This window comes from Hevea brasiliensis, chromosome 5 (genome assembly GCF_030052815.1).
Source record: "Hevea brasiliensis isolate MT/VB/25A 57/8 chromosome 5, ASM3005281v1, whole genome shotgun sequence".
NCBI lineage: Eukaryota > Viridiplantae > Streptophyta > Magnoliopsida > Malpighiales > Euphorbiaceae > Hevea > Hevea brasiliensis.
The window spans coordinates 6,298,715-6,319,280 of NC_079497.1; the positions used below are offsets into that span (position 1 = coordinate 6,298,715).

General features: G+C 31.1%; 2 protein-coding genes and 1 long non-coding RNA gene across 5 annotated transcripts in view; 2 read left to right on the forward strand and 1 right to left on the reverse strand.

Moving 5' to 3' along the window:
• Positions 1–20,566, forward strand: part of LOC131179874 (uncharacterized) — a 75,150-nt gene that overhangs the window by 21,762 nt on the left and 32,822 nt on the right. The window lies entirely within an intron of this gene.
• Positions 1,979–10,631, reverse strand: LOC110663069 (serine/threonine-protein phosphatase PP1). Of its 3 annotated transcripts, none has more exons than XM_021822277.2 (5): positions 10,373–10,605; positions 10,030–10,250; positions 4,534–5,093; positions 3,904–4,176; positions 1,979–2,511 (listed from the first exon to the last, which is right to left on the reverse strand). In XM_021822277.2, exons 2-5 carry the CDS (start codon positions 10,202–10,204, stop codon positions 2,488–2,490), a joined length of 1,032 nt encoding a protein of 343 aa, XP_021677969.1. In that variant the 5' UTR covers positions 10,205–10,250; positions 10,373–10,605; the 3' UTR covers positions 1,979–2,487. The 3 variants fall into 3 exon arrangements, with proteins under 3 accessions (XP_021677969.1, XP_021677970.1, XP_058002681.1); XM_021822278.2 differs by lacking the exon at positions 10,373–10,605 and adding an exon at positions 9,546–9,667 and having other exon boundaries at positions 10,030–10,168; XM_058146698.1 differs by having other exon boundaries at positions 10,030–10,631.
• On the forward strand, positions 15,212–20,486 carry LOC110663070 (uncharacterized). Its single transcript, XM_021822279.2, has 7 exons — positions 15,212–15,509; positions 16,684–16,827; positions 17,773–17,840; positions 17,944–17,994; positions 18,068–18,127; positions 18,211–18,651; positions 19,292–20,486. Exons 1-7 carry the CDS (start codon positions 15,362–15,364, stop codon positions 19,328–19,330), a joined length of 951 nt encoding a protein of 316 aa, XP_021677971.2. The 5' UTR covers positions 15,212–15,361; the 3' UTR covers positions 19,331–20,486.

Consider the following 20,566-nt stretch of genomic DNA (forward strand, 5'->3'; position numbering starts at 1 on the left):
TTTTTAAAAATATAAAAATTAAATAATAAATATTATTAAAATATATAGTAATTAAATAATAATTTATTCTAAATTTAATTAGATTTGGATTGCGAAATGGTTAGAATAGATTGAATAATTAATTGGATATTCATCTTTATAAACTTTTTAAATTTATTGTAATTTTTATATATGAAATTAGAATGCGAAAACAAAAGGCAGCAGGCTAAGGGCGGTTCCGGGATGCGGTCGTCATCATCTTTTGACGCATCAAATCAAATATTCAATATTGGCAATGTGCATTTTCCACTCCACAGCACTCACACCTGTTGCATTTTTATTTAAATATCACTCACCCACGTAATATTTAAATTTATATAATTCGCTCATAATTTAATTTTTATTTAATTTTTTTATTATTTAAAAAATTTAAAAAATATAAATTATTAATTTTTTTTAATTTAATTAAATTAATAAAAAATAATTATTTATATTAAAAATAATAATTATTTTTATAATTTTTTAAAATTTATTTTATCCTTTCTCTTTTTTTTTATTAAGTAAAATAAAAGATAATTTAATTAAATTAAAAAATATTTTATTATAATTTAAATAATTTAATTTTTTTAATAATACGACAAATAAATATAAATGAAGGGGTATATATATATATATATTAATTAGATTAATAAAAAAATTCACTTTTTAAATTTTCATTAAATTTAAATATAAGAATTTATTAGAAACATGTATATATTCAATCTACTCTTAATTAAAAAATTGAAGTTTTAAAAAGGGATGATCCCTGTCAGAGCCGTTGGATCTGTGTGTGCTTGAGAGTGGGTAGATCACATGAAAGATGCCCATTACCATTTCAAATTAATTTTACTGGTTTTAAGGCGTCAAATATAACGTAAAGAGTTGTGGATAGAAAGAAAGGGCACTCTGGCGGTTCGATAAGTAAAGAGGCATCCTTTTATTATTGCTGTTGTGTGCAATTTGAATTTCTCTCTCCGCTTATGCATTTTTGGAGTCAAACAAAGTGTCCCTTCATTTTGGAGTGTCTGTCCATCTTTTTCTTTCTTTCTTTTCATATGAAAGAAGCTTATCGCAAAATTTCCACAAATAAAATTATTGAACAAACAGCTGGCAAAAGAAGAATATGAAACAAAACAACAAAAAGAATAACGCGTAAAAGATATTTGCAAATTTTAATTCTGATGTTTTTTTTTTACATTAATTATTTTAAATAAAATATGGAATTTTAAACGACACCCATTTGCTATACATTTCAAGCCCATATTTTATAAATTTTTTTTCTATATTTATAAATTCAACCAAAATTCATAATTTTGCCCTATTATCAAAAATCTCATATCGTTTTTTTTTTCTTTTTTTTTTTTGAGTTAAAAGATAAGAAAAAAGATTTCATTAAAATTATTATAATTTTAACGATAATTTAATTTTATTATTAATTCATACTTTTATTTTATTTTGATAAAAAGACTCAAAACGTTACGTTGTCCAGTAAAATATATAATTTTAATCACTAAACCAAGTCAATCTAAACACTTTTTAAAACTTTTCATCCAAGTGCACTGCAATTTCTCTAGAAAAAAACTATTTTCAAAGTGACAAACCAAAAGAAAATCTGTGTGATAAAATCCAACCATTTATGACCTCATTCGCATGTCCTGCTTCATTTCTCAATTACCTCGTCTAATTCAATCCGAGTACACAACCTGTTTCAATATATGAATTGGTTAACATACAAGCGTGATCTTGTGGGAAGTTTCCAGTCGTCCCAATGAAACCATTTCAATCATTTCAGAATCCAAGTTCCATTTTCTCTTCCAATACAAACAAAATGGCTAATTGATAGAAAGTTTTGAATCCTGCAATCTGAACCACTGAAAAATCAACCATACAAGAAAATAGAGATAATTTTAAGGGAGAATATTGCCAAACCAAAAAAAAAAAAAAAACCCACAAACTTCAGTGATCATGAATTGGATTTTTCAATCTTGACTGCAACCCACTGGGTCAAAGAAGGCAAGAACTTCTTTGCCACAGATTCTTCATGTTCAAAAGCAATCTGGGCAAGAAGAAAAAAAATATATCTTACTTGAGAAACAAAACAAGGAAAAAGTCTGAAACTCCCAGCTGCTGGCCTTCATTCAGTCACCATATGAGCTAAAAAGCGTTTTTCACATTCTCCGTTATCTCAGAGATGAGCGAAACATTTAAGGATTATGCGCAACATGGAAATAATTCATAGCAGCAAGTTCAGCAGCTATTAGTGTACAATCAGGAAGAGGATCCGTACAGCCTTCTATCTTCAACCCAACTTTATAAAAGGGGAAAAAAAAAATCTTTTGCATTAGCTTCTATTTTCTCTCTGCCATTTTATACAATTTCAGCATATTATAATGAAACTAAATGGACCCCAAATTTCCTGTCATAGCAATCTCGGCGTGTTCATGATGACTCTAACCGGATGTCGACTTGTCATACTTTTGCACCCAGGAAAGACTGCAAGCCAGAAATGGATTGCTAGAGTTAGCAATAGATGTAATTAACTATACCAGGCAATCATGCATGTAAAAAGCAACATCACACATGTAAGAAGAGTACAAAACCAGTTTAGTTGGCAATATACAAAATGCACCATATCCAACGCATCCAAGCAGAATAACACAAATTTAAAGCTTAAAATGTGTTGGGAATATGAGCTGAGTGATTGAGCTGCTGAGTTGGCAACTTTTGGAGGGAACAGTTGTATTAGTTAGAGAATTGGTTGATTGTAACAGAATAAGATGTTTGGTCACTTGTATTGAGGAATAAAGAGTATAAATACTCTGTATAACTGTACTGTAAAATTCATTGAAGGAATAATACAAGAATCTTTTCTCTCACTAATTCTAATTCTCTCTCTCTTGTTCTCGAAACTTCTTCCTCTCTTCTGTTCTTCTTCTGCTTCTATTTCTCCTCTCTGCCTCTATTCTTCTTCTTCCCTTCTATTTAGTATTCTCCCATTCTGATCTTTTAAGGTCTTGGTTAGGCCTATGTTCAGAAGGCCAGACGAAATGGCATTGGACAAGTAAAATTTTACAAACTGGAACTTTCAGCTATCTAATTCCTTAGTCCAGAAAGGAATGATGTCCTTTTGTGCATAATTAAAAGGACAAGTTCCTAGTATGAAAGCCCTTGTAAATCTAGTTATTTCCTTGCATCCTTTGATTGTTTCTTCTCCACTAAATAACTCCGTCACTTCCGAAATATCTTTTATCTAAAATGCTGCATTCAGGTTATAGTTCCTTTTGCTACCACTCTTTAACAACCCATTGCTAGTGTTAGACAATCATCCTTCATTCTTTCTCAACTTATTAATTATAAATATTCCCTTAATAACAGAAAAATTCCTTATCAGCAACTAGAGACAGTATTTCAATTTCTCAGTGTACTGTTGCTTCAATACTACATCTGTTAATTCTAAATATTCCAATTCATCTTAAAATCGCAGAAGAAAGAACCAGTACACTCAGTAACTTAATATTCATTCTAATGGAATAAAGGGAGAAAATGCACGCATGAGTTTAGGACAACTATGGAGGCCAAAGAATGGACAAATGACAAGCAATAATTAGGCTATAGGAGAACAGGAAATTAATCAGATAGCTTTAAGGTCAAATGTTGGAGAGAGACTACCTATCACTAAACCCTCTAAAACTAAATAAGGTTTTACATATGAACAACACCTACTGCCTACTTATTAAAGCCACACACATAGTTGACATCCTCAACATTCATGGATTATCAAACACAACTATAAAATTATGGGTGTTGCATCATACAATGTCAAGCATTGTAACAGTAAACTTTGGTGAAAATTTTCTATCGTGTTTCAAAGGTTATGCATTTTACCTTGACTCCTGCTGGAGAGTTTCCAGGCTTGGCTGTAGTTGTACTCCCCAAAACACCACCTCCAGAAGTGTTTCCCACCTTTGCTGTGGCTGTGTTCCCAAAGTTAAATTTTGACTTTTTATCAGCAGGCTTTAATATTTGGAAAGAGCACATTAGGGTCTCATCCACACTCATCATGGCACCAGCATTATCAAATTCTCCACAATAATTAGGCGCTGAAAATATAGTTACAAGTTGCCTATCGGCAAAGAACTCATATCCATCCTCCACAACCTGAAACGGCACGGAGAAAATTGAATTACAAGAGTGCTAGCAACAATGAGAAAATTTATCCCCACGAGAACTCAAAGGACAGCAAAGAATGGGCAACCAGAGCCATTACCACCGTGGCCATATGGAATTTATCGAGGGGAATGTTAGGCTCAATTCTCATTGATCACGAAATAAATGAGTCAATGGGCCTAAAAAGTGTTTTAATTAAGAACAGTTCACACAAGATAACTAAATGACTTATGAAAAGATACATATATGGCTCCATATTGTTTATTCTCAACAGCCTTAAAGTAATAGAGAGAATATGAACTTAAATGAAGACTGACAAACAAATTAAACTGTTATGGTAGGTCAAACCTGGTGAGCACGACAAATGAGATCCAAATCATGCTTCTCAAGAAACTCTGTCACCTTGTCAGGACCAAAGGTATATGAAACTCCCCTATCATTCATTCCCCAACCTTGAACATCTTTACTAGGATCTGACCAGAGAAGATCACAAAGTAAACCTGTGTCTGGTACATCAGTGGGGCGTTGTAAGTTTCTAATCTGATCTAAATCATGCACGTCAGGAGAAAGACCTCCATGCATGCAAAGAATCTTCTCATCAATTAGAGCCGCCACTGGTAGACAATTAAAACAATCTGTGAATATCTTCCATAGCCTAACATTAAATCTTCTCTTACACTCATCATAAAAGCCATATATGCGGTTTATAGAGGCACATTCATGGTTTCCCCTCAAGAGGAAGAAGTTTTCAGGATATTTTATCTTATAAGCAAGGAGAAGACATATTGTCTCCAGACTTTGCTTGCCTCGATCAACATAATCCCCCAAAAACAAGTAATTTGCATGTGGAGGTAATCCACCATATTCAAACAGCCTTAGAAGATCAGAATATTGTCCATGAATGTCACCTGCATGTGATAAACAGACTTTATCAGCAGACATTTGCATAACTTTCTCTTCTTTTAAATAAAAAAATGATCCAGCAACCATATTCAGATGTTAAAGGTTTCAAAATATTGTTATTGTTCTCACCAATCAGCCAGTTCCATCATCATCACAAGGCAGACCACACATGAACATTGAAAAGTTTTCAGACCAATGACTTCATAACCACATCAGGGCGCAAAATGCAATTCCATTACCAATGTACCATCAGTAAACAATAAATGAAGGCAGCCAAACACAATATATATATGTGTGTGTGTGTGTGTGAACATTGAAAAGTTTTCAGACCAATGACTTCATAACCACATCAGGGCACAAAATGCAATTCCATTACCAATGTACCATCAGTAAACAATAAATGAAGGCAGCCAAACACAATATATATATATCTGTGTGTGTGTGTGTGTGTGTGTGTGTGAACATTTATAGCACAAAATTCACCATCATATACATTTTTTAGTTTAAGGCTTGTTGAAGAGATGACCAAGGCACAAAAAACTACACCACAGCAAACATTACAGAATATTTCGGACATTCCCTGCAATCATGTCAGGATGCACACAATTATTTTACAAATACTGTCTGTATACCAACAATAGAATGAGTCAAACATCTAATGTTTAAACCATAGATTTTAAAGATAGCCAATTAGATTCAAACAACAGTCATGACTTCACAAATCTGGGCCATATTAATACGAATAAAAGAGTAGAACATCATCACCAGTTGATACATGCCAACTATAGACACCTATTTTTGTGACCTCACCAACATTTTGCCATCAGGGAAGGATTGAAGCACACCATTGGTGTAAATGACAATAGTGCCTTTTTTCCCCCTTCTTCATCAACAAGAACGTATAAATTGCAAGTGGCATGATGTGGGTGGTTGGGCAGGTTACACTAAAAAAATGCAAAAGAAAAGGATAGCAGGGACCTCAACAACCAAAAGGCAAGATTGGGTTAAACCCAGCATTCATCTTCCTAGGATCCTCACACATAGACACAAGTACTATACGCAGGCATGAGCGCACAGATTTTTCTGTGTCAGGTAAGCAACCAAAAGACCTCAAGGGTCTAGCTCCACTTACACTCTCTCTCACACACACACACACACAAAAAGAGAACTGAAACCTCATAACAGGCACTGATATGTCAGCATCCACTAAATAGAAATAACAAAACAAAAGTAGAATCCATGATATAAATCAAACCCTGCATATCAACAAACAGATTTTGTTTTACTATGTGAGAGGGCAAAAATGCAAACAAGATGTCCAAATAAAGCATTTTCTAACACTCAATATCGTGAGAAATCTGAGCATGCAATTCTTTTCATCAATCTGTAATGAGAGCACCTAGTGCATCCAAATTATATATATATATATATATATATATATAGAGAGAGAGAGAGAGAGAGAGAGAGAGAGAGAGAGAGAGAGAGAGTAATGTATTACAATTACATAGCACAGACATTATAAACATACCTATAATGCAACAAGTGGCTCAGCCAATTTCATGCATGCCTTAGTTATAAGGATGCATCACTGAAGGGCCCTTATTCTGTGATGACGATGAGACTGTATTCCATAACATTATCTAATGCAGAGCCAGCATTCTGGTTCAAGTTATCCTAAGTGATATTTATACAATTTTTAGTTATAAAAATAGAGCAATTATACCAAACACATGCCATGTCAGCATCAGAAAATAATTAGAATCTGCCATTGATGACTTTGTACCCCATGCATATAACAGCTATATACATTTATATGGAAACAACTATGGCTCAGAAAAAAATACAGTGCATATCAGATAAGCAGCTGAACACCACTTGAGCGTAGGTCAGGTGGCAGATGCATTTGGTATAGATCATAGGTTCAAGCCATAATACTCTCCTCTTCCACCACATGAAAAATTAAAAATAATGATAGAAAACAATTATACCAATATAGAAATGAACAACTCAACTCAACTAAGCCTTTATCCCAAAAATTTGGGGTCAGCTATATGGATTATCTTTCTCCACTCTAAACAATTTTGGGTTAAATCCTCAGAAATGTGTATTGCTTCTAGATCATGTTGTACTACTCTCCTCCAAGTCAGTTTAGGTCTACCCCTTCTTTTCTTTCTATCCTCTAACCTAATGCGCTCTACTTGTCTAATTGGAGTCTCTATATGTCCACGCTTCACATGACCAAACCACCTCTATCTCCCTTCTCTCAACTTATTCTCAATTGACAACACTCCTACTTTTTCTCTAATACTCTTATTACGGACTTTATCTAGTCCCCAATACAGAAATGAACCCAGCATTAAAAGTCAAAACATGAGTATATTGTATGCTGTTAAAATATTGTTTCCTATAACTCATAATACTTGTAAACTGAGATTCACAAAATAAACCTTTAGCTCAAGCCATTCGATCCATTCAAAATATAGATACAAAATATTTTTATAGGCAAGTTCCCAATTAACTAATGAAGTTAATGCAGATCACAAAGCAAATAAAACCACAATAGAAAACTACAACTAATGCAAAGAATGCCACTTTCAACAAGTCCATGAGAATACAAAATTGAGTTCAACTAATAACTGATAGTATTCCAAGTAAGCACTTAAGTCAATGTCCACAGCATCTATTAATCAGTGAGGTCTTATAGCAATGCAAACCAAACAAAAAGAAAACCAAAAGGGTTAAGCAGTCCACTAATCAACACCAAATTGGGTTCACACTTCACATAGAGCATGCAAAAACAGGAGGGGTTTGTAACTTTGTATATCCACTAGCCACAAACTTGAAACTACAAAAGTAAACAATAACAAACAGAATTGGTCGATCATAATCCCACTTCAAAAGTCCATCCTAAAAAACTGAGACCACTCCACAAATCACAGGCATCATAAAACACCATAAATCCTGATGGGTTCATCATTGTCTCATCAAAACATAAACATGGACCATCAAAAAAAATACTCATATATAAGCATGACCAGCTCACATATTACAATTTGACCTGTACAATCATACCCGAAAGCCAAAACCTTAGCATAAATAGAGTTAATCTCAATAGTTCATCTTAATGCAAATCTGTTTCAGTCAAGTTAAGAAGACAACTTTCTAAACTAAATAAATGATGAAATAAACAACTAAAATACCAGGTAAGTTAAAATGTCCAGCTTCTGTTTGCAGAAAACCAATCCAAATTTAGATGGCTTTATTAGGGACAGCCACAGCTCACCAGAAAACATACAATCCAAAAAAAGAAAAATTGCTCCAGTTGAAGTAATATAAACATAACCAAAACACGAAATGGCCTCAGCATAAACATGTTATCATCAATAATTCAACTTAATGCAGATTTTAGGTTCACTGAAGTTCAGGATACAGCATTCCCAACAAGACAAAACACTTCTGATTTCTGAATAACACACAAAACCCAATCAAACTCTGTACTTCTCAAAATACAACCAAGGGTCACAAAAAGCTCTTAAAAAGCGACAGCTATACCAAAATAAAGGACAGAATAATCTTAATACCAAAAGGGGTTGGCATAAGCAAAGTAAATTTTCATCTAAATATAAATGGGCGCTCCTAAAACACCATGAGCTCAGAGAAAACAAAGCAATTGTAATATGGTTATCCTAAATATAGACTAGATTTCATAAAAATTAACTTCCACCAAGCAAATTAACCATATTTAAACTTCAAACAAAGATTAATAATGGACCAAAAAATGCAAAATAAAAACTAGGAACAGAAATCCCAAGCAAGCAAAATTAACTAAAATAGCATTCAATATTCGAAAACTGAAAGCGTTTAGTCCAATAATCAACACCAAATTGGGTTCACATAAAGCATCCAATAAAGGAGGGGTTTGTATATCCACTAACCACAAACTTGACATCACAAAAGTAAATAATGACCAATAGAATTGGTCAATCATAATCCTACTTCAAAAGTCCATCCTAATAAACTTAGACCTCTCCACAGAGCATACAAAAACAACATAAATCCTGATGGGTTTGAAAAAGTTCAACATAGACAACCAAAAAAAATACTCATATACAAGCATAACCAGCTCACATATTACAATTTGACCTGTAGAATCATACCCAAAAGCCAAAACCTTAGCATAAATAGAGTTAATCTCAATAGTTCATCTCAATGCAAATCTGCTTCAGTCAAGTTAAGAGGACAACTTTCTAAACCAAATAAATGATGAAATAAACAACTAGAATCACCAGGTAAATTAAAATGTCCAACTTCCGTTTCCAGAAAACCAATCCAAATCTAGATGGCTTTGTTAGGGAACAGCCAAGCTCACCAAAAAGCATAAAATAAAAAAATAAAAAAATAAAAAAAAGTGGCCACAGCTCACAAAGCATAGTCCAGTTCAAGTAATATAACCGTACCCAAAACTCGAAATGGCCTCGGCATAAACAATGTTATCGTCAATAGTTCAATTTAATGCAGATTTTAGGGTCACTGAAGTTCAGGATACAGCATTCCGAACAAGACAAAACACTTCTGATTTCTGAATCACAACAAAAACTAATCAAAATCTGCACTTCTCAAAATACAATCAAGGGTCACAAAAAGCACTTAAAACGCAACAGCTATACCAAATTAAAGCACAGAATAATCTTAATAACAAAAGGATTATTAAAATAGGGGCTCCTAAAACAGCGTGATGTCAGAGAAAACACAGCAATAGGGTTATCCTAAATATAAACGATTTCATAAAATTAACTTCCACAAAGCAAATAAACCATATTTAAACTTAAAACAAAGATTAATAATCGGCCAAAAAAAAAGCAAAATAAAAACAAGGAACAGAAAACCCAAGCAAGCAAAACTAACCCAAATAGCATTCAATAGGAAAAAGAATCAAAATACCACAAATCTTGATGGGCGCTTCAAGCTCCAATAAATTAGGCTGCTGCACGAAAATCTCTCTAGAAACGACACAGAGCTGCCGGATCTCAGCCTCGGATAACTGTACCTGCTTGCCGGGCTTGCCCCTGACCTCTAAAAGGCGCCTGATAATATCATCGAGAACTGCTTGGTCCATTATCTGTTATTTTCCCCTGCTTTTAAAAATATCCTTTTTCGTATGTCTAAAAATCAAAGCGGGAAGGAAAATAAGTCAACGGGTATTTCCAATGGATGTGATAGAGAGATGGAAAAGCTGAGGGAGGAGAAGGAGAAGACAGAGAGAGAGAGTGAGGGAATAACATGCCTTAGAGGGAGAGAGAAATGGGCACTGGTGGAGTGACGGTGTCGTTTTGTCGAAGGGAGAAATGCCGTTTTGGGAGAACGTGAAGAATCTAGGTCTGAGACGTGAGGTTTTGTGCTGATAAGAGAAGAGAATAGAAGGGGAAGTGGGCTGACCTAGACTTCGATGCAGAAACCAAGCGAATCCAAGTGCGCCTCTTTTAGTAAATTTCCAGGAAGCCGCTCTTTTTTTCCGCTCTTCTTCCACTTGTTCTATCTCCCGTACCATATTTCCCTTAAAAAGGATAAATTTAAATAATTATCCCCATATTTTAGATATTATAATAAATTTATTTCTAAAATTAAAAATTATAATGAAACTTTAAAATTTAACATAACAAATTTTTTTTAACTTATATAATTTAAAATAATAATAATAATTGAATATGTCTTTTTTTTATATAATAATAATAAAATTAATTATAATTTTTTTATAAATTAATTATAAAAAATTCAATCTTAAGAGTTAAATATATAATGACTTATTAAAGAGATTTTATATTTAAAAATAATTGTAATTGTTTATATTATTGTTATTTTAAATTGGCTACATCAACATATTAATTATAAATTAATTACTGGAAGTTAAAAATATTTTATTATATAAAATTTTAAAATTTAAATAATTTTATATTATATTTTCTGTTTAAGAATATTTTTATTATTATCCCTAAAATTCAAGAACATCTCTTCAAATTTATCTCCTAAAAATACATTATCTTTTTGTATATTTAATTAATAAAAATGTTTTCGCATAAATTAGATAATTACAATTTATGTAAATACTATGATTAAATTTTTAATATTGATTATTGACCGTGATGGACTGGTGATAGACATTTAGTGTTGAATGTATTCAACTTCAATTTAATTTTGGCTCCAAAATTAAAACTAAATATTGTTTTCATTTTATTATATTTTTAAAAAATTTTAAAATTCTTAAATTTTTACTCATGACACTAATCATTTGTTAGCTATTTACATCCCAATATTTTGAAAATTATCTCGGATTTGATAGTAAATATTTTTCTATAATGTTTAATTAAATCAACGGTATTAATAATTGATTATTATTATCATACTTAAATAGATTATGACTATCATCCATAGAAAAATCATAGAAATCATAATTTTTGATATTAAAAAAAATATTGGAATTGTGATAATAATTTATTTGGCAACATTAAAAACTATTTTATTAAATATCAAAATTGAAGGTTCTTTTAATTTAATTTGTCTAATTAAAATTTACATTTATAATTTTAGAAGAACTTCTATAATTTCAGTCAAAAACATGTTGACTCAAGACTCTTTTTTTTTTTCCTCTCCATGATAAAAGAAATTCGAAATTATGGTGAGTATATGTTTTCAAAATATATATATATATATATATATATATATTCTCATTAGTAAATTATCCTCATTTACTTTTCATTTTTTTCATTATTTTTGCCTTTCTCGCATTTTTTTTACTTGTCGTTTTATGTATATATTGTATGGATTGTTTTTTTTTTATTATTTTAATGATATAATTTAATATATATTTTTCCATGTTTTATACTCTTATAATTAATTATAAATTCTTAATAAGAAAGTTTTAATTTTAAGTGTTAATAAATAAATAAATTTATTAATATATTTTTGTTATTTTTGGCATATATAAGTAAAAAAATTAAATAAATAAATATATGTCGCGTGGCAAATTTTGAAGATCATTATTAAAATTCTTAGATTTTGAATATAATAAAAATTATTTTTAAAAAATAAATTCTTAAATTTTATAAATAATTTTTTGGTGAATAATTATTTTTATTTATATGTATAATTTTTTTAAATACAATATTTTTTCTAATTTGATAAAAATCTTAATTAAAAATTTATTAATTTTTAAAGATATTGTGATGAGCAGAAACTTAAGAATTTTAAAATTTTGCAAAGATGTAATTGAAAAAATTTTAATAACTATAAATATTTTTATATGAGAAGATATTTTAACAGTTAAATTTTAAAAAATATGTAGATAAAATTTAATATGTAATATAATAAGTTAAATTTTTATAGAATAAAATTTAAAAATAAAAATAAAGATATATAATTAAAATAATTATTTACTTATTTACATTAATTAAAAAAAAATAATTCACTCTTTGTTTAATTTAGTAAAAAAATTAATTAAAAAGGTTAATTTTTAAAAATATTATGATGAGTAGAATTTTAGAAATTTAAGAATTTTCAAAAGATGTAGTAAAAAAATTTTACATAATTATTAATATTTTTATATGAGATAATATTTTAATAATATAAATTTAAAAATGCTTAGATGAAAGGTAATATTTAATATGATAATTTTAGATCACAAAATGAAAAAAAGGTTATGCCACATGACACATTATTATGAAATTATATTTAAGATTTAGCTATAAATTAAAAAAATTACATACCAAATTTTATTGAAAAATAAAATATAATTAAATCAAACTAAAACAAATCAAAATAAACATTTCATTTAGATTAAAAAATGTCATTTTTTTTTGCTAATTCTTATATTTAAAATGTAAAATTTTACGAAAATTTAATTTAATTAATTTAAGCGTGTATTTATTAAATACATTCAGATGAATAATTTTAAAATAATTTTCAATAAAATCAAATTATAATTAATAAGAAAGTGAAATCCTCTTCTTTGTTAACTAGATTAACGGGCCATGAAATAGATGTCCTATAACGTTTGTTTTTATGTATTAGTCAAGTTAACCTATGAAAAGGACTCATCACCAACTTTGAAATCGACTCTGATGACTCCGATTTTGACGCCCTCAACCTATCCACCACTCCATGAGAAAGTTAAAGTTTGTCAGTTAATAATGTAATAATGTATCCTTCTTTATTTTGTTTTTATTTTATCTACTTTAAGAGTATCAGTAGCTCGTTTCTAACCGGTTGTCTGTAAAGTTAAGAGCCTCTGAGTCTATATAAGGAGTTGCTCTCTTCAGTTGTAATCAGACTATCAAGGTGATTCTAAAGTTGGTCAAGTGACTGCGATAATTAGACTTCCTCTCATACTTATTCAAGGTTAGAGTTTAAACTTGGAAGAAAGAGATTTGGCCTGAATCTCGTATGCAGAGAAGAAGAATCTCCAACGCTAATGTCGTTCTCCTTCTGAATCTTATAGATTATTTTCACTAGCTTCAATTTATGCTACTTTTGGTGCCCAAATTTACCTCCCAGCTTTATTGTGATCCTCATGAGTGTATGGATCTGAGAAATAAGAGTAAAGAGCGCAGGTAGGCTTAGCAACCTCTCTGAAGGACACTTTGAGAGTATAATATGAAATTGATTAGAGAAAGTAATATAATTGCTATCTTTATTGGACTCCTAGTATTTTAAGGAGTATAAATATAGTAGATTATTGTTTGGGGGAAATCCTGGGATGCCAATTTTAAACAGATGGGAATTGCTATCTTTAGTAGATAGAGTTATCCTGTAATTAGGATTTGTAGTTTACAAATCATGGTCTTAACGTAATCATGAATTTTTGGACACTCGAATTGCTGAGTCACATATTTGGATATTTTATGGTGTATAATATCAACATCATATTTGAAAATTTTCCATTTTCTTTGTCAAATATAATCTTCATGCTTTTCCCTTTTTTTTTTTTTACTATCATTTTTTATTAAGAAAATTATTATTTAATTAATATATTTTAATAGAATTAACTATTTGATCTTTGTGTTTTAAAAAATATATTATTTTGTCTCTATATTTTATTTTCATTAAATTATTTAATCACTCCAATAAATTTTTCGTTGCTCATATTATTCAAACTACTTTTTAACCCATCTATTTTAATAAAACTAATTAGTTGATTTATATATTTTGAAAAATACAATAATTTAATTTGTTTATTTTAATAAAATTAATTAGTTGATCTATAATTTTTAAAAAATATATTCTTAAATAAAAAATAGAAATTTGGCTATGTAGAGATTAAATCTAAATTCATATATTTTTTTTTAATTTTAATTATTTGTACATTATTTTTACTTTTTCTCTACTTAAAAATAATTTTCTCTCTACTTAAAAATAATTTTTCTTGATTATTTAAAAATTTAAAAAAATTAATTAACTTTTTTATGTAAACAGTTTGTATCATTTTTATTGATAGGTGAAAACAAATATATAATGAAGAGAAAAATGTGTGGATTCAGAGAAAAAGAAATATATAGGAAGTGAAGTAAGGGAAGATTAAATATTAAGGTAGTTTAAATATAAAAAATAATTATGAAACTAAATAGTTAATTAAGTTAAATAATAATAACTAATTAATATGTTTTTTTAAAATATATAAATTAACTAATCAGTTTCATTAAAATAAAGAGACTAGATAATAAATTGATCAATATTAATTAATAAAAAAAATTAAAAAAGAAATTAATCAGTTAATAAAAATAAAATATAGATATTAAATAATATATTATTAAAAATATAATTATTAAATAATTAATTTTATTAAAATATAAAAATTAAATAATAATCCACTATTTTTTATTTTTAGATTTTACTCAAATTTTATATTCAATCAATATTGGGCTATTATAATTTTAATTCATATAAATAAATAAATAAATAAAATCTTATCAATCTTACACGAGTATATCGTATATCATATACTAAATATTATTTTTATAATAAATAAAATTTTGAGTGAAATTGTTTTTTATTAAAAAATTAAGAATTTACACGTTAACTTAATTACACACGCGTGTGTGTGTATATATATATATATATATATGCGCACACTCACGCGCATCGGTAATTCCTCAGAGAGTTGAGGCTGTTAAAAAGACCTTGAGAAAAGTTTCCTCGCAGGTTTCGCAACCTGAAACGCGGCGAACTCCCGATTCCGAATACTAAAAAAAAAAGCCAAGATTGTAATACCCATTGCCCAGTGATGAGCAGAGGAGGAGGGGGATGGGCAGGAAGAAGGAGCCATGGTAATTACACGAACCCCTGCTTGACCATGCACCAACCATGGGCTTCCTTGTTAGTTTATGGGATCAAGCGCATTGAAGGCAGGTCGTGGCCTGCTCCTATTCGAGGTAAATCAGCCATTCAACTTTTCAATTTGCCGAAATAGCGATACCCAGTTCTATAGGTATCAACGAGGATTTATTTAATTATTTATTTTTTAAGTGCGGAGATTCGTTGCTAGAAGTTTGGAAAATAAGAGTAGAAAAAGACTGGATTTTTGGTGATTAAGGGACTTGGTTTGCTTTTAATTTTTGAATTTCACTGAGCTAGCTGAAACTTACTCCTGGGTTTCTGGCTGAATTATTTTTTGTTTTTATTAATTTAACTGCCTTATTGATGATAGTGATGGAAACTTAATTTGGAAAACAGAAGTTTCATCTTCTGCCATTTTTTTTCCTTTTATTAATGCCTATGTTAGGCTTGTTTTTGTATTTCATTTGGCTGCTATTCACATTAATGAAAGAAGCAACTCCATGCTGCCAAAATCTTAGCGATTAGAAAGACAAGCAGCAAACAAAATTTTTCTTATTTTACCCTTCAATGAAATTATATTTGACAGTGACTATAGCAAAGTGAGAGTGAGATGGTGATGTCAGTCTATTTCTGTGTACTATCCCATAAGTAATTTTGAAAAGTTCTCAAATGAATCTTTATTCAGCGATTTAAATTTTTTTGTTAGTTGATTTAATCATTTGAATTTCAGATTTATTTAAGTGGTAGTTTATAATTTGCAAAATGCTTTTCCTTTTTTATCATTGGTCTGGTCTCTGGAAATTTAAGTAATAAATCCCTTCTCGACGAGACCTATAAAAGAATAAAATATATGAAGAAAAGAAACCTTATTCTATTTGAGTTTGGACTGGAATCTTAGTGTTTACAAACCTAAATGTTTTTATTGAAACAAGCTTAATTTGCTATGAATTACATTGAAACACTATCACTGTGGTTTCTCATCTCATAACCGGGCAAAAGAAATTATATATATATTATGTCTGCACTTCCAAATTGGTTCTTATAGAAATTTAAATTGAGAGCTAAAAAGTGGTCCATGGCATAGTAACAGAAAAACTCAGGCACTCTAATAGAGTTCTTGAGCAGCAAGGCCATGAAATAATTAATTCATTTAAGGTCAAGAGTTGGATTCATAGTTAACATTACAATGTATTATTGCTTTATAGTGCATCCCTCTTTTCGAGTTAAAGATGTTACTAATTTTAAGGAATCATGTCTTGTCTTTTGAAGGCCGCCTTTGGATTCATGCTGCAAGTAAAGTTCCAGAGGAAGCTACAATCAAAGCAATGGAGGACTTTTATAAGGAAATCTATGCAGTGAATGGCATTACTGAAATTAAGTTTCCAGAACATTATCCTGTTTCAAGACTTTTAGGTATTTGGGTTTTGGTATTTTTCAGGACATTATCGCTGTTTGCTTTTTTCTTGGTGAATTCTTTAAATTAATGATATGATTTATTTTGGCTTGCTTGTGCCACCTTGTGTCATTCTGTATTTCTAATTGTGGGTACACTGTGACCTGCTTCTTGCTGTATTGAATATTTTATTTTCCTTCTGTGCAATAAGTATCGTGCCTTACATATCCAAAAAAGTATTGTGCCTTTTTGACAACATTTATTTTATCTAGCAAACTTGGAAATTACTCAAATTTGTGGGGCCAATGACTTGCATAATTTATGTTTACTGAGAAAGGTAGTAAGTTAACTGTGGTTTAAAAATCATGCATTAGGTCTAGCATCATTATTGTTCATTTTGTGACTTGGATTTGTGTCCCTTTTTACTAATGTGGGGATTAATTTGTAGAATAGGTTGCTGAAAAAAAAAAAAAAAAGAAGTGGTGTAACTCATAATGGTGCTTCCACCATGGCCAAAGATGCTACGTTGAGTTCCTGGGCATGCAGATGTTTGCATTGAAATCAATCAAAATTTCAATTTGTAGAATGAACAGGTCTAAATGGAACTTCTTCATCCATTTTGACTTTTTTTTTTTTTTTGGGGGTGGGGGGGGGTGGGTGGTTGGTGGGGGTGGTGTTGTACCATGATGTACCATGGTGTTGAATATGTGCACTCAGAACACTTTATATACCCATGAATGTGATGAACACAGTCTTCTAGGCTTAGGATAACTGGTAGTCAGATCATATTTTACTAAAGTCTTTAAGATCTAGCATGTAGTTCTTGGACTTTAGACTAAAAGAACACCCTGAATTTACTAAACTGTGTAATTTTTTGGGAGCATTCTTAAAATGATTGTTCTTAATTTTTGCTTTCCTTAAGTGTAAAATTTTGATAATTTATAATTTCTTTATTTATTATTTAGGGTGTGTTGAAGTGGTTGGCTGTGTTAGATGTGAAGAACTAGCAAGCTGGGAGGCAGTACCTGAAGGGGTGGGCAAGTTAGCTTTTCTGATGTTTTATTAACCCTGCACTGATTTCAATTGATGATCCTCTGTACTACATTCAATAATTTGGATCGGTTCTTCTCCTACAGGCAAGGTTAGAAGGACAAACAGATTTTTGCTGGCTTTGTGAAGAGCCACAGGTGTGCCCTTTGCACTTACCATACTTTTGAAAGCATAATTGTACAATAATTTCCTGCTTCTTGCATGATGCAGAAATTACTAGTTCCATTTGAGATGCGAGGCTATCAAGGTGTTTATAACTTGGAAAAGAAGGTATTTATTGTGCAAAAAGTTAATGCATCTGCCTCTTCTTGTGATTCAAATTTAATATTGGATGAGTATTGTGTATTTGACAGATATATGAAGCCGCAGTTAGAGGTCTCACACCAGTTAAAGGTCCAATGCCAGTAAAATTTCCCCTTCCAAATCCTCGTGATCCTTTTTCCTTAAAACCAGGGTCTATTTCAATGCTGTTTCCTGAAAAAGCATCTGAAGTGGAGAAATCATCAAGTCTCACAGCAGCTATTGCTGGTGCCCGTGCTGCAGCTACTCAGTTCAACAAGAAAGATCAAGATCTCCTAGTAAATGCTGTCCAGAATAGCAATTCTAATTCCAGAAGGAGCGACCGAGCAAACAGCAAACCTTTGGAAGAACATAAAAAGCCACATTTTAACTTGTATGGAGAACCTTCGGTGTCAAATGAGGCGGATCAAAGCAATTACATCAAGTGTGAAGAAAGCAGTAGCCATAGTCGAACTCGTGCGGATATGAAACAACTTCCTGGAGCTCCTGCTAAGGTGTGAAATTTTATATATATATATATATATATATATATATATATATATATATATATATATATATATATATATATTCCTTTAACCTATCATCTGTAGTACTTTTTTCCCCTTAATTTCTTAAAAATTTTATCTACCATTTGTAGTAGGCTGCTTTATGATGGTGTCTAATTCCCAATTCATTTGGACTCTTGCGTTTGGTCATGGGTAAAAATTATAGGTATTAGATCTAGAAACTCTTCTGCCAGTTCAGATTACCTTGAAATAGGTTCTAATTGGATCTCTGTGCCCTTTTTGGGTGGGTGGGACTATTGTTGCTCTTTGTCCTATGTCATAAGGTCTATTGTGAATGCTCTATATTTTTTAAATTAATGAGAATGTATGATGCTAGCAAAAGCTTACTGTGCTGCTCCTCATGCATGAAGCTCTCTGCTTTGTGAGGGTCAGGGTGGTTTGTATATTAAGGGAGCAACCTTTTGTTCTCTCAGGGCTCTCATGTAATGGAAAATTTGAACTTGGTTGAGAACAAAGTCAATGCTTTCTAAAAGAAACAGAAGACTGCAAAACTGACTTCTTTATTAATTTTCATGTGATTGGTATTTCATTTTCCATTCTTTAAGAAGTGCCATCTTTGGATTTGTAGATTTTTGCTGCTGCAGTTAGAGGGCTGAAGCCATCCTGAATTTATGTTGTTCCTGTTGAGCATTAGTTTTGCACAGTAATTATCCCATACAAGTGGCCTCCAGAAGTTGACCGTATCTTGCAGAGATTCAAGTCAGCCTGCAATCAGTTGAAGATTACTTGTTAGCTGGTTACTTTTTGCTGTATTTATTCTTCAGCACCTGTCAATAGTTTATAACGTATTTGGATTGATCTAGGTTACGATGTATTTACAGAATTGTTGTTAGATGCATGGATTTTTACAGAGTTGAAATTGTCAGAAGGAATGTATCTGGATTCAAACTAGACTACATTGTATTCATAGAATTGTGTTAAGATATGGGAACTTCTACTTGTTTGAATCTGGGAAAGTCTTTCTTGATCTCTTTGGTCACCTGTTCATGTGAGCAGTTGAAGCTGTCCTATAAGCTGTCAGTTCTATTATAGCCATAAGATTACATGCTTTAAAATTAAATCACGTATGGGCGTGAAATTATTGAAGGTCAACAAATCCCAAGGAACGCGTCAAAGAGTCTTTAAGCACATCACTATTGAATTTAATGGAGTGACAACCCAACTACTCTTGATAAGTTCCGTTGACAAATTTGCAACTAGTTTAGGTAACATATTGTGTAGTTTTATGTGAACCATTCAACAAATATAAGGGAAATCTCATTGCTAGCTAGTCCAGCCATCAACTAGGCATCAAAATGAATGTCATGTCATATTTGGTAGCGTTCTTCTTGATTCATGGGTTGCTCTTACAATCTCACGCTAGTTTCACAGGCAAGGTCTCCGCATGGGAAGCCCCTTCCAATGAATTTTCTTCTTATAAGTTGAATGTGGTGACAAGAAAGGTTAGAAGATCCTCGCCTCCATCTCCCAGGCTTAATCCTCCTATTCACTTCAAAAGTCCTCCTCCTCCTCGGCCACCACCACCGCCAGTGTCACCGCCACCACCGCCACCACCCCCATGCAACTGATGCTGCATATGTAACGGTTCAAAAGCTTCTTCAGGATAGTTTTTGACTGCAAGTTCTTTTGCTTTCTTTTTTGTAAGGATATTTGCAATAGCAATGGTACAAAATCGATCTGAGTTGGATTTTCGGATAAATTGGATCAAAGCTTGAACCCTATGTACTTTGAAATTCATATTTTAAGCAGAAAATGATTTGAAATTTCTGACAGTCAACATTTAACACTTCAATCTTTTCATTGATTTCTAACATTCCTTACTAGTTATGTAGCGAAGGCCCTT

Bases quoted from the DNA above. Each gene is read 5' to 3' on its own strand.
- LOC110663069 (XM_058146698.1), bottom strand. From the start codon at position 10,204: ATGGACCAAGCAGTTCTCGATGATATTATCAGGCGCCTTTTAGAGGTC. The intron at 5,094-10,029 runs GTATTTTGATTC...TATCACATGCAG, and splicing joins AGCGCCCATCAAGATTTGTG to GTGACATTCATGGACAATAT. The intron at 2,512-3,903 runs GTAAAATGCATA...TCTGGCTTGCAG, and splicing joins ACTCTCCAGCAGGAGTCAAG to TCTTTCCTGGGTGCAAAAGT.
- LOC110663070 (XM_021822279.2), top strand. From the start codon at position 15,362: ATGAGCAGAGGAGGAGGGGGATGGGCAGGAAGAAGGAGCCATGGTAAT. The intron at 17,995-18,067 runs GTGTGCCCTTTG...TGCATGATGCAG, and splicing joins GGCTTTGTGAAGAGCCACAG to AAATTACTAGTTCCATTTGA. The intron at 18,652-19,291 runs GTGTGAAATTTT...TTGGATTTGTAG, and splicing joins TTCCTGGAGCTCCTGCTAAG to ATTTTTGCTGCTGCAGTTAG.